Source organism: Primulina eburnea, chromosome 6, assembly GCF_022965805.1.
Source record: "Primulina eburnea isolate SZY01 chromosome 6, ASM2296580v1, whole genome shotgun sequence".
Taxonomy (NCBI): domain Eukaryota; kingdom Viridiplantae; phylum Streptophyta; class Magnoliopsida; order Lamiales; family Gesneriaceae; genus Primulina; species Primulina eburnea.
The window spans coordinates 27,744,499-27,758,475 of record NC_133106.1 but is presented as its reverse complement, the minus strand read 5'-3'; the positions used below and the strand labels follow the sequence as shown (position 1 = coordinate 27,758,475).

At 33.4% G+C, this 13,977-nt stretch overlaps 1 protein-coding gene across 1 annotated transcript; it reads right to left on the bottom strand.

The window, feature by feature from the left end:
- Window positions 1-3,129: 3,129 nt before the first annotated feature.
- On the bottom strand, window positions 3,130-6,664 carry LOC140835442 (WUSCHEL-related homeobox 3-like). Its single transcript, XM_073200937.1, has 2 exons — window positions 6,308-6,664; window positions 3,130-3,189 (listed from the first exon to the last, which is right to left on the bottom strand). The coding sequence occupies exons 1-2, from the start codon at window positions 6,662-6,664 to the stop codon at window positions 3,130-3,132; spliced, it is 417 nt and encodes a 138-aa protein (XP_073057038.1).
- Between the last annotated feature and the right edge of the window lie 7,313 nt (window positions 6,665-13,977).

The window sequence follows — 13,977 nt, the reverse complement described above, 5'->3', positions numbered from 1 at the left end:
AGTTGAATTCAATGAGTTGAATTTGATGACTTACTTTGATGAAGATCAAACAAATTATTTCTAAATAAGTTTACAAGCAGATCCCATATTTAAAAGTTGTGGAAGTTAACATGAATGCTAATTTTGTGAGGAGAGTGCCACTGCCAAATTTAGTGAAAGAGTTTCAAAATGGCCAGTTGTAAAAAATTGAACAGTGGAAATTTTTGAACTTCAAAATTTTCACTTTTATTATAATATAAGATTTGTACAGAGACATCGAAGCTTTCTGTTCATCGATCGGGATTACAATGAAATCACAATTATTTAATTAATAAATTTAGAATATGCCAATTAAAAATTAATTAAATAGTTTTGACTACTATGTAAAAATTCTCAAGGAATATTCTAAAAAATTCTAAAATCAATTAATTAAATAATATTTATTAATTCTATCATGTATTGTCAAAATTTGAAAATACTAAATGAGATATTTGGCAAGAGAGACACACTTGATTTAGAAGAGTTCTAGTAGGATCATGACCCAACCATGGAGTGTTTTATAAGGATTATAAATAAATGGTTGAGATAAAATAAATAATGATTATCAAAAGGTGATAACACACAATGCAAGAAAATCTAGTCTTGGATTTTCTTTTATCTCTCTGTCACCTCTAAAAATCACCCCCTGAGTTATACGTCACGGTCAATCACCAACTTCAACCTCCACATGTCACCGCGTCACCGCTGAATCGCTTCCGCCTTCCGATCGTTGATCTCAACGTAAAATTACGTCTATATCTCTAATGCGATCTAAACGAGTATTACAGTATTCAATTGAGGTTCGTTTTTGGAGGATTGAATAACAAAGTAAATTTAGTTGATCGTTCATAGTGACTTATAAAAATAACTATCTCCGCTAATTCCAAAATAATTTGGTATCCAATATTTGGAATAGAAAGTTAAATAATCCTCAAAATCCTATGTATGAATTTAATTATACGACGCCCAAATCATATTTTGAATGTCAATGCTAAAAATTGTTGGAAACTGAATTTCGGATGTTTGACAAACTGAGCATCTAAACCGATCTAAAAGAATGATAACTGATCTAAAATATGAAAACTATATATTGTCATTAACTGAAGGATAATACGTAGATTTTCGAAGGCAACTGAACCAGCAACTGATCTACGTAGACAACTGACTGATCAGTTACTACAAATAATTGTGAGCTTATCAACTACATTCAATCAGCTGATCCCTCAACTGAACATGTCATCAGTTAAGTCATTCAACCGAAAAAAACTGACTGCAACAAGTATTGGGATCGTCACATTTCAGAAAAGCTGCAGTGTACGACTGTTAGAAGAATGTTGGCGTGGCATGCAACAGATAGAAAGGTTCAAATTGTATTTAATATTACCATTGGAGGGAAGCCTATAAATAGCAGAGAAGAGCAACTGAAGAACAACTCTCGAACTTTTGAATCCTTGAACTCAGAACATCTATCGATTCAGTTACTTTGCTGAAATCCTTGCAAATATCGAAGTTCACACTTATTGTATACATTCATAGCTTTCAGGCTATACTTCGACCTTCCAACACAAACTGTAACATTCGATATTGAAGAAATCAGTTGTGTTAGATTACTTTAGTTCTATTGAGTATTGTAAACAAGTTTATAACTAAGAGTTTTAGTTTGGCATTGTTAAGTCCAAAACTGAAGTGGGTCTGTACATTCATTTGTATCGATCAAAGTCTTTTAGTGGATATCATACGCTTGAGATAGAAGGGGTGACATAGGAGTGTTTGAAATCTCCGAACATCCATAAAATCTTATGTCTTCGTAATTCAGTTTATATTCTATCTATCAGTCAGTTTGTTTCCGCACACTGTTTGTTAACTGATTGATATTAACTTTACAAGATTCCGAGTATTTGTTTATTACTAAACTGACTCATCAGTCAAAAAGGTTTCGAAAATCGTAAGTGTTTATTCAATCCCCCTTCTAAACAGTTTTCCTCCTTTAAACCGATCATATCAAGTGGTATCAGAGCGGTTGAATCTTTTTTCTGAATATTTCTATATGCAAACTGATCAATATGTCTTCATTCAACAAAATTTCAATGTTCTCTAGAGAAGACTTTGATGATTGAAAAACCAGAATGTAGGCTCATCTAGCTGCACAAGACCATGACATGTGGTACATTATCACAGACGGAACCATGAATATATTGAAGGCAAACACAGCTGTTGCCATAACTGATGGGGCACCACATCGCATTGAAAACCCCCGAGATGAATGGACAAGTGAAGACGAGATAAAATCCAACTTGGACAACGTGGCTAAAAACATCTTATACAAAACGCTGGATAAATTCACTTTCAGCAAGATAAAAACGTGCAAAACTGCCAAGGAAATTTGGGAAAAACTAATTCAGCTCTGTTAAGGCAATGAGCAAACAAAAGTGAACAAACTATCTGTTGTTGTTCAAAAGTTTGACAATATCAAGATGAGGAGTGAAAAATCCATGCATGAATATGATGAGAGATCAGCAGCATAGTAAATGAACTGAATGCACTCGAAAAATGTGTACTCAAATAAAGAGGTGGCACTGAAAGTTGTCAAAGGTCTTCCCAAGGAATGGGACGTTAGGACCATGACAATGCGAGAATCAAAGGACCTGAACAAGGTCGAATTTCATGACTTATTTGCTGACTTAAAAGTTTACGAGTTTGTTTTACAAACTAGAGAAGTGGAACCTTCTACATCAGCTGCTACAACTGCCTTAACTGATGTCAAACTAGAATCAACCGGTTCAATTGACAAATTTGCTGATCAGTTAAATAATGACGCTATGTCATTATTCGTCAAAATTTTGGGAAGATTCATGAGAAGAAATCAAGGAAACACGTTAAGTAAACGTGTTTTGGTTGATGAGTCAGAAAGGACTCTTAAGTATGCTCAAAAATCTTGGAAATATGCAGAATCTTGACTTCATGAAAGTTTCAGCAATTTGAAAAACACTTCGATTGCCTTCTCTTTGAAATGCACTGCATTTTTATAGTGGAGTGCTCAATGATCAAAATTTCTTTTCGACGATCATCTATACTATTTCTCGACAATATGTGCATACTCCATACTTATCATTAAATGCTTATAAATTCTCTCTTAACTTTAAGTCCACCATATCCAAATAGAGTGGCTTCCTGTCATTTTGGGATTTGGTATGATACTGCGTAATCTTTCTATATTGAGCTTTCAACTGAACGACTTGAAATGCATCATCTTTTTGGAAATCCTCAATGCTGACCTTCCTGCAGTACGGTTGGAAAACAATTGTTCGAACTCGTGCACTGCATTTAATAATTTGGACCAGTCACTTGTGAGATGATGTCTTTTAACTGGAGTTCAATTGAGTTTAGTGGTTTAATTTCTAGACAGAACGACTTGTACTCCTTAATGGTTTGAAATAATCAGGCGGTTTGAAAAACCTGTTTTACAATAAAGTGAGCAGCTGGATCCTGAAATAGCTTGATGTTGTTTATTTTGTCAATCACTAAAACTTAGAGATAATAAAAATATTCTAACATAATGCTTAAATAATTATTGCAAAAATCTTTATATAAATTCGCTTTTAAGTTAAAAATATTAATTGTTATATTATTTTCTATAAAACATACTCGACACTGTAAAACATAAAAAATTTATTTTATATTGTACATATGTGTAGGACCGAGTGCTTACCGCTTTACCAAAAGCTATAGCTAGTAGTAATGGTGTAACTCAAATCTTTTAAACCGCACAGCAGCTCAAGCACCACGGTTCGATCGCTTTACCAAGCAGGGACAATTATTGCACCCAACAATCTCCCTCCCAATAATTGCACTCCTTGCAGTCAATGGGAATCGAACCCATGACCTTGGCTCTGATACCAATTGTAGGACCGAGTGCTTACCGCTTTACCAAAAGCTATAGCTAGTAGTAATGGTGTAACTCAAATCTTTTAAACCGCACAGCAGCTCAAGCACCACGGTTCGATCGCTCTACCAAACATGGACAATTATTGCACCCAACAATATGTGCCCAATAATTTATACTTACAAAATAATAAAATATCAACCTCTTAAAGTAAATAACTTGGTCATTTTAATAGACCGACAAAAATACTCTTTCTTTCATTTAATAAAAATTATTATTTAAAGTAAATGATTTTTTAATCATAATCCATTAATATTAATATATAACTTCAAATATTAAAAAGTAATTGGTTATGTTAAAATATATATGTGCACAAGATAATTAGCGTGAGTGAGTTTCTAGTGCTTGTAATCTAATGTATTATTCGACTCCAGTGGACGCAAGTTCTGAAACATGCAAGACAAAAACAGTGGTGAAAACTGGAAAGTACACTACAAAATAGAAGCAAACTGCGAGTAAATACTGTTAACTTCAAACTTGGACAATCGGTACATTGCTCCAGCTTGTAGACACATAACAGAAACAGATTTTTTTTTTTAAAAAAAAAAAAGAAGAACACACACACACACACAATGTTGTATAACCAACATGTCACTAGGGAGGGAGGGAGGAACAAAAATGTAGGTGAAATAAGGAACGAGACTATAAGATTCTATATTTAATCCGTAACCTTTCGAAATTTTAAACAAAATACACCAATCGAGTTGCTTTCTTCGAGTTTGGAGAATATATATTGTTGAACCGTGAACACACTCTGGTGACTAATTAAGAAGCTGTTTCTTGATTCTTGGCATGTGCTGATATGAGAGGGAAGAGTTGTAGGGTTTGAAGCGGCCTGTTTCTGCAGCAGGTGAAACCGGAGCCAATATTCGTTGCCATCGCTAGATCGTGGCCGTATGTTGGCTTCATCGAGCAATCTTTTGTGAGATCGTATATCCATGACATGTTGGGGAAATCTTTTGGGAGGCAAACTGCACCCTGCAATATTTGGTTTATTCTATTATACTTTCTTTTGAAGTTATAAACAGTATAAATGACAAAAGTATGCTCTTGTCTAACACCTATTTTTTCATGTTTTCATACTCTTCCTCTCCCTACAATCATCAATGAAGCAAAGCTGATTTTGACCATTTACCATAAACATATATCAAATCATTTAAATCAACGTCGCGCATACCGCCGGAGCATCCCTATCGATTATTTATTATCATTATCTTACTTATAATTAATATTATTACTCATTTATTGTATCGTCTTTTCATCTTTTCTCTAAAAAAATAGTTGCGATCTCTATTTTTTTATATATTCTTTCGACTTTTTAGGAGTTAGTACTTAGTAGTGAACACTAATTTTCACTGGTATGAAAATTAACAAGATCCAATTATGATTGTAAAGCTGATTCTCTTGTTCATTCTGCAAGAAGTAGATGGCAAACGTAGGATAGTATTTAATGATTTTTATGAAGATTGTCGACTGTACCCTGCTTCAACACCCAATACTCAACATTTAACTTCATATAGTATATACGTACAGATATATTTTTTGTACTTAATTTATGATGTATTTTTCAGAACCTGGAAATTAAATCTCCCGCTGTGCCAAGTATTTTTCAAATCCTAAACTTTAATTTTGTGTCAATCTTGGAACAATATTAATTGATCCTATTTTTAGGCGATTGTAATCAAAATCAAACAGATAAAGAAGTTATTGTGAAGAAAAATACGGGTTTTTACCCTAAAGTAACCGATATAATCATAGGAAAAAATTAATTCAAATGATTTTTACTTAAATATGATTATATACATTAATTACGATAGTAATATAAAGTTAGAAGTTTTTCTCGCGATTAAATAAAATCTCAAAGTCAGCCTAGTCGAGCTAGAATCCACGTCTGAGTCACAAATTGAGTTACAAAATATATTTAAAACTACAAAATTATTCATGCACTTTATTAGGAAAAAAATCTTTTCAAAAATGCATTTAATTAAGATAGTATTGTAATTGTAAATGTACTTTGTAACCTAATTTATACATGTTAACATGCAATTTTTTTAAAAAAAATAGTATACTAATGAAAGATAGAGAAAATCTAACATGCAAATTGAAAAAATGTTAAAAATAAATGAAAGATAAAGAAAATCGTTCGTGAGATGAAACGATGAAAGAATTGTCATGAGTAATATGAATGATAAATATTAATAGATATAAGAAATTATGTAACGCAACTGTTTGCTAGACAAACTGATATAAGAAATTATGTAGCGTAACTGTTCGCTAGACAAACTACTGCTAGCTTATCCATTATACCAAACAGTGATAACAAGATACATGTGAGTAAAGATGTACCTGGTGCGGAATGAGAATCTCTTCTGTAGAAGAAATGGAAAACCGATGAAACCCAGAAGGAGAATGAGATTGAAGATTGGTACTAAATAGGTTCTGCGTCACAATAGGGTATGCAGGGTTCGGTTGGTGAAGTTGCTTAGCAAGTTTCTTCCTCAGCTTCTGCCTATCCCTGGCTTTGTGGTTCTGAAACCAGTAAAACACGCTTTTCCCTTGAATCTTTCCGTAAATGGAGAGATGGTCAGTGATTTTCTGAATCTGAAAAGAGTTGGGACTTCTCAGTCCAGTTCTGTACAGTTCCTCCAGTATCATGAGCTGTTCCGGGGTCGGACACCATCGGGTCGAGGGGGATGGAGACATGGTGCGTGCTGTAACTCAACTGCAGGGATAAATAATTTGTGTGGGATTAACGAAAAGGGTATAAATAGAGAATCGTTATGAAGGAAGAAATTAGAGAAATAGAGATAGATAGGGCTTTCGATGTTTAATGTGAATATAAATTTGTACCAAACTATGTGTCATGCTGATGTCCTGCACTGACAAATGTAGGGTATTCTTCCGTTTGCGCACGTCAGTTCGGCCATTTAATATTTGTCACATACATACATATATATTTTATATATATATATATAATATATTTTAATGTTTTTTTTTTTAAAAAAAATAGCATATCTTAAATCTGAAAAATAATTATAGCTTCTATTGAATTATATCATATTTATGTATTTCAATTTGTATATTAATCATACATGATACAGAGTAGGTCTATTGTATGACGGTCTCACGAATCATTATTTTCGAGACGTATCAACCCTGCCGATATTCAAAATAAAAAGTAATAATATTAGAACGAAAAGTAGTATTTTTCATGGATGACTCAAATAAGATATCTGTCTCACAAAATACGACTCGTGAAACCGTCTCACACAAGTTTTTGTCCATTATACATACATCATATTTCCAGACTCATAGGTGCAACAAGCCTTTTCGGCATGCTGCGTGGGATCGCTTCAAAGTAAAATAAGACAAATCTTTATTTTTATAGGATCTTAGACAATATTGAAAGATTTTGTAGCGAAGCTTAGAATTGTTTATAGACGCAACCCGTAAATAAAACATGCATGCGTGCATATGGTCGTGAATGTGGAAGTAGCTGAAGCGGATATATCAGAGGAAATAAAGTGAGGAGGTCGCTGCTTAGGGGTTAACGGGTGCCTTAAGGACATATAGTATGCTACTCCGCAGCAAATGGACGCAGGACTTGCCATGCTGGTTGGCAAGCACAAGAAACCAGGGTCATGCTGCTTTCCCCATTGCCATCATTGTGATATTCCAAAACAAGATCTTGTTTTACGAGAAACCGTCGCAAAATTTAGCGACGTCGCGATAAACCGTCGCTAAATGTCATTAAGCGACGGACAAAAACCGTGCCATTCTTTTTTTTTTTTTGTAGTGACATAAAGAAAGACAAGACATGGTTGAGCAATCACGTAAGATATCGAGAGTTATCCCAAGTACATAAATATGAAGACTAGTACCTCAATTAATCAAGGGATAATGGATCAAGATGCATGTTGACTGATCTTTTCGGTTGGGAAAAACTAGCAACTGGACCATGTGAAGTTAGGATATAGCAAGTTAAAGTCCAAGTAGATCTCATAAAGACTAATATTTAATTATTAGAATTTTAACTACTTAACTTAAGTTAGACTGACTAAATTAAAAAAAAAAAGATAAAATTATATTGATCAAAATTAACAAACTAGGGAATATTTCCAATTAAATCTAACGATACTCAATGATCAAGGAAGAACCTTGAATTCAAATAAAGGAAACACGTACACACAAATGTACCAAACTCTACTATATTGACAGATGTTGAAATCCAATTAATTATAAATTCCTTGCAAAATCACAGTGAAATCTTCCATTTATTTATTAAACAATTCAACATATTTATAAATTAATACTAATTTAAATCTAAAAAGTCTATTATTCCTAATTGAATTTAATTAGATATAAAAGAATTAAATCTTTATAGAATTTCTGTTTTCACCTAAAATCGTACATAGAAATCGAATATATTCCTACTCAATTTTACTAGATGTTGATTATTGAATTCTTTGTTGCAAGCTATATTTAACTAATCATCTTCCGATTTCTGATTAATCAATAAACTTGTAAAAGTCATAGTCAAATCCACAAAAATATAGTAGCAAATCGAGTTTTTGACCCATACACTAACAAAAACAATGCAGGAATGTTATCGTCGTAAAAATTGAATTCATCAGCTGTAAAAGATAATTTTCTACTCTAAAACTACTCTCTAACCCGAAAACACCTGGAATAAGATCCCATGAATTTGACAAAACGACGACTTCTAGTTTTGTGCAATTTCCAATCTCACTTCGTATACCACTACCAAAATCATCTAGCACTTAAATTTACATGATCGTGTCACCAAATTTTGACTTGGTATATGACTAGTTTCAGCAACTCACATTTCCAAATGAACAAGAAAATAGATTACTAATCATCATGGCTGCAAAAATGATGATGCAGAAGCTCCCCTCCTTCCATTAAATTTCGCAAATTCTACATAAACCAAAAAATTATTTCAAATTTGTGAAGAAACTCATAAATCAGTCGTAATCCAACGATATTTTCTTCCGACGCCGAAATGATTTTAGGAATTCTCAGCAGCCTAATTGCGTTGAAAAAATTAATGGTATTCATGGGAAAGCTCGAAGATTGGTCCAAGAATTTGACCCCAAAATTCCGATAGAAGAAGCTTGGACCCCGCCAAGTTCTTGGTACATTGTTCACGATTTATACGTTCTTGAGATCGATCAAGTCTTACTCGAAGAATATCAACTCATTAGTATTCTTTTTGACAACAATTTATATTTTGGAAGAAATATTTTTATTATGTATTAATTTATTATAGTTTAAAACTTTAAAAAAAGCATCAATGTGCAATTTAATTGCAATGTGGAGCTAGAACTAAAAACTTTTGATAATAGAGAACCCTTAATATGAAAATCTGACCACTGATTCATAAAATGAAATATGGCTAAGTAGCTCTTAATAAATATTTTTGACAGAGAGATTGGCTAATAAATTGAAAATGTGGGTGAGGATTTTAACCTAAATTTCCCATAATATATACGAAGTATAATAAAATTCTTATAAAATATTGTAGATAGCTGGCTTTTACGAATATGAAAGTTTTGAACTGTAAATTAGTGTATCTATCTGGTTTATGGAAATGCACGCAGTAAATATGAATGCCACCTCAACTCACTGAAAGACATGGCTTAGAAGTTCAAAGCGCAGGAGACGAGGATTTCAGCTATGGAAGCTAACAGGAAGACAAGTATTCTGCTAGTAAATTGAAATACTAGGAGATTTCTCCAATCGAACAAAATTAGTACATTGAAATCGACTGTCATTTTATACTATAGAGGATAAATTTACGGACATGTGTCAAGATCACCTCTCATTTTTGTCAAATTTTTTTGAAAGACATTCACCATCCAATTACTTCCAAGTTGATGGAGAGCATTAGAGTTTCACAAGAGCTTAATTTCATAAATGGATTACATACAATTGAAATTGAACCAATTTACATTGTTCTGTACATATATATATATATATATATATATATATATATATATATATATATATATATATATATATATATATATATATTATTTTAAAGAATTTAATGCAATTTAGTGTTATGGACTATGGGATCCCATGCGTTATATATAATTATCTGAATCATGTAGAGCTCTTGATATTCCCCTTTAATTCTTAATGAATGAATACAGTTTTCTTTGTCTCTTTGCCTCAGCCCATTTATTATTTGTCCTGAACCTAAAAATGTATATCCGTCGAATAAATATTTTAATGCCCTTGCGAAGATGTCCGAGTTGGTTGGAGTACTACTAAGTAAACATTTCACTAATTGTTAGAAGTTTGATTCTCTCTATAAACACTTTCTCGGACGAGCTAGCCTGTCGCACAGGTTTGCCCAGAGTGATTTATCTTGCTTGCTACTCCGGAAGTCTATCCAATATGCGCCGATCGTGAGTCATAAAACAGATATTTTAGTTGGCAAAAGTAAATATTATATTTTTGAATGAAAAGCAAGCCTTTTCCAAACGACAACAATTAAAACTTTGCCCACGCAACTGGGCTCCATATTTCGGCTCGTCGTTGCGCCAGTGTGCGTCATATTTCGTCAGTGTAAAAAAGACATCAATGTCCAAATTATATATAGGACCTCACAAGCGGTCCCAAAAATTTAATTTGAGCTTGGCCATATTAATTACTGCTATAGTTCTTTCATCCCCAACCAATTGTATTTCAAATTTAAAATGTCTTAATTTGTTATTGGTTTTTCATTCATACGATATGATGTTGTGATACCTCGTTCTCACATCCACTGACATAGCAAAATTTCAATTTTTTTCGTTCATACAATAAACGAGAGGTGTGCGTATGTATAAAACAAATAAATTAAATAACCATGCATATGATGTTTTAGTTTTTTATCTTAAAGAAAAATTGTTGGGTCTCCAACTACTCTGGTTATTAAGCAGATATATCTCTTCTTTGTTTACTGCTCTTTTGAAAGTCTAATTAGGTCTACGACCAGAATTCAAGTTCAATTGTTTGATAAAGCTAGAAAAACAAACAAGATTTGCGAAGAGAATGAGAAAAAATAGAGGGAAACAACAACAGCGACCGATGGTGGTGGACAAAAGCCAAGCACGACGGATGGCGGCCCAACTTGGCAGCCGAACGTGGAATAAATAAAATTGAAGTAAGGTAGGGGAGATATTTTTGCTTGAAGGCTATGCTAGAGTATTAATTATGTCAATCAACATTACCTATTTATAATTCACTACAACAAAAACGGCTTTCCGCAGCGCACATTGCAAGCTGCAAAGCTCCAAGCCGTTAAAAGTTCAGGATTATCCGCAGCGTGCACGTGCACGCTGTTTATACTATTATCAACAGCGTGCATACGTACGCTGTTAATACAATTTTTCGCAGCGTGCAATGTACGCCGCTAATAGGCATAAAAAAATAAAATATGAGCGACGGTTTTTGATAAACTGTCGCTTATTGGCGACGAATAAAATCCACCAAACCGTCGCTAATTTAGCGACGGTCTTTAAATTTAGTGATCTTTAATAATTTCGCGACGGTTACTAAACCGTCGCTAAATTTTGCGTAAAAATAAAAAAAAATTTACTTTTACAATTTAATAATTTTTTATAAAATGTACCATACAACTATAATAATAATACTAATGATTATAATTAACAACGAAAAAATTAACAAAAAATTAAAACAAAAACATGTATCTAAATCGAAACTAAAATCGTATAAGTAGAGAAAATTTTAAGTGTTTGAAGTGGTGGGAGGAACGGATATAAATAATGAATATGCTTTTCTTAGCGACGGTTTTATAATAAAACGTCGTCGATGTATGTTTATTAGCGACGGTTACTGATAACCGTCGCCGATTTATCGGCGACGACTTTCTTTAAACCGTCGCTAAATTTGGCGTCAAAATCGTCACTTTATAATTAGCGACGGGTTTAGTCACAAACCGTCGCTAATTTAAAAAATTTGAACTCTTATTCCACAGCGTGCTAATAATATGCATGCCGTGAATAATATTATTGACAGCGTGCGATTAATGTACGCCGTTAATGTCTTAACACGATTTTTTTTAAAAAAATGATTTACTATCCGCAGCGTGCTTTCAATGCACGCCGTCGATAGTAATATCTGCAGCGTGCTTTAACGCACACCGTTAATAGTATCAAGTTAGTATCTGCAGCGTGCTTTGAATGCATGCCGTCCATAGTAATATCCGCAGCGTGCTTTGAATGAACGCTGCGGATAGTAATATCATCAGCGTTCTTTTAATACACGCCGTTAATAGTATGAAGTTAGTATCCGCAGCGTGCTTTGAATGCACGCCGACCATCGATAGTAATATCTGCAGCGTGCTTTTAATACACGCCGTTAATAGTATCAAGTGCAACACTATTAACAGCGCACATATGGGTGCACGCCGTGAAAAGTAGTATTCGCAGCGTGCTTTTAATGCACGCTGTTGATGACGTGCTGCGGAAAATCATTTTTCTTGTAGTGATTAGACAAAAACTTGTGTGGGATGGTCTCACGAGTCGTATTTGTGAGACGGATCTCTTATTTGGGTCATTCATGAAAAAATATTACTTTTTATATTAAGAGTATTACTTTCTACTGTGAATATGTGTAGGATTGACCCATCTCACAGATTAAAATCTGTGAGACGGTCTCACATGAGACTCCCTCTTATAATTAACCTCATGGGCCCACTTAATTTACTAGATGAGCTTGGTCTTGGTCACTTACTTTGAGCACTTGATCGTAGTGTAATTATAATCTAGATCTAGATTAGATGTCATTAATGTGATGAGTTTAAATAGCTCGTTATTGTGATGCAAAGTCATACTTTTCGAACCACTAATTCTAAACATGGAATTTTCCAGTTTTGAAGCATATCTTTAAATTTTTGGCAGTTTCACCCCCTTTTCACTTTGTCAATAAATGTATTCTCAAATTCTTCGAAACATTTATAAACTCTTTTATAACATCAATATTTGATCATATATATCAAACTTCTTCATCCAAATTAAACTCCTTTATTTATAAATTTCAAGGGGAACAAGTAAACAAATGCTTGTGTGACCCTCAATGGTTCAACGATACGCCTTGTCATTGTTTCATAACTCATTGTGATTAAGGACCAAATAAGTCCTTTATGTGGACTTACCATATTTAACTTCATTTTATGCATCAACTCATTGATCATAAGAATGTAGAACTCTTTTCTGATTAGATCCTAATAATCATGGTAAGATAGTCTAGTTAACAATATCGTTCCATGATTCTCTATGTATTACTGGTAGTTCCTACAAAACCAATCGATTATGGTTAGCATACAATACGATCTATTCGTCTCATATATCTCGATCGATTATAAAACCATTAGTTCATCGAGGGTTATTCGAGATTCGATAACCACTATATCATATTGGCATTGCCTATGCAACTATGGAGCTCACTTCCCCTAAAGCACATCTCAAACTTTGTCTAGAGATTTCATTCACTGTTATTTCATCAGGTCTCATAAGATATCCACGACCGTAGGTGAGTGATTGATACCCGATTATAGTGCACGGGCTCCTACATGTATCGTGACTACACCCAGTATCTTTACCTAATGACTATCATGGATTCGGTAAACGAGTAAAAGCATAACCTTAGCACCCTAGTCATAAGGAATAGTGGTGTATAACTATAACCATTGATTTTATCCACTAGATAAATGATAATCGCTTAAAATATCCGAGTAATAGTATTTTAGTTAACCCATCATATGAGCACTAATATATTTCATTGAACATCTCTATGTTCATAATAATGAGCGTGATACACAAAACACATATGCTAATCTCAAGATCGAGCGGTTCTTATCCTCTTTTTGGATGACCCAATTGAATAGGAACTTGGTTTAGAATATTGAGTAATTAAATATTCGTATATCATGGTATTCATTTACTATTTATATATTTAATATCCTTATCTATGTAGCTTGCATG

What these genes read in the sequence shown, in the direction of transcription:
- LOC140835442 (XM_073200937.1), bottom strand. Translation starts at nt 6,664, where the DNA reads ATGTCTCCATCCCCCTCGACCCGATGGTGTCCGACCCCGGAACAGCTC. An exon ending in AGATTCTCATTCCGCACCAG is followed by an intron (nt 3,190 to 6,307) that starts GTACATCTTTAC and finishes CCAAAATGACAG; the next exon opens with GAAGCCACTCTATTTGGATA.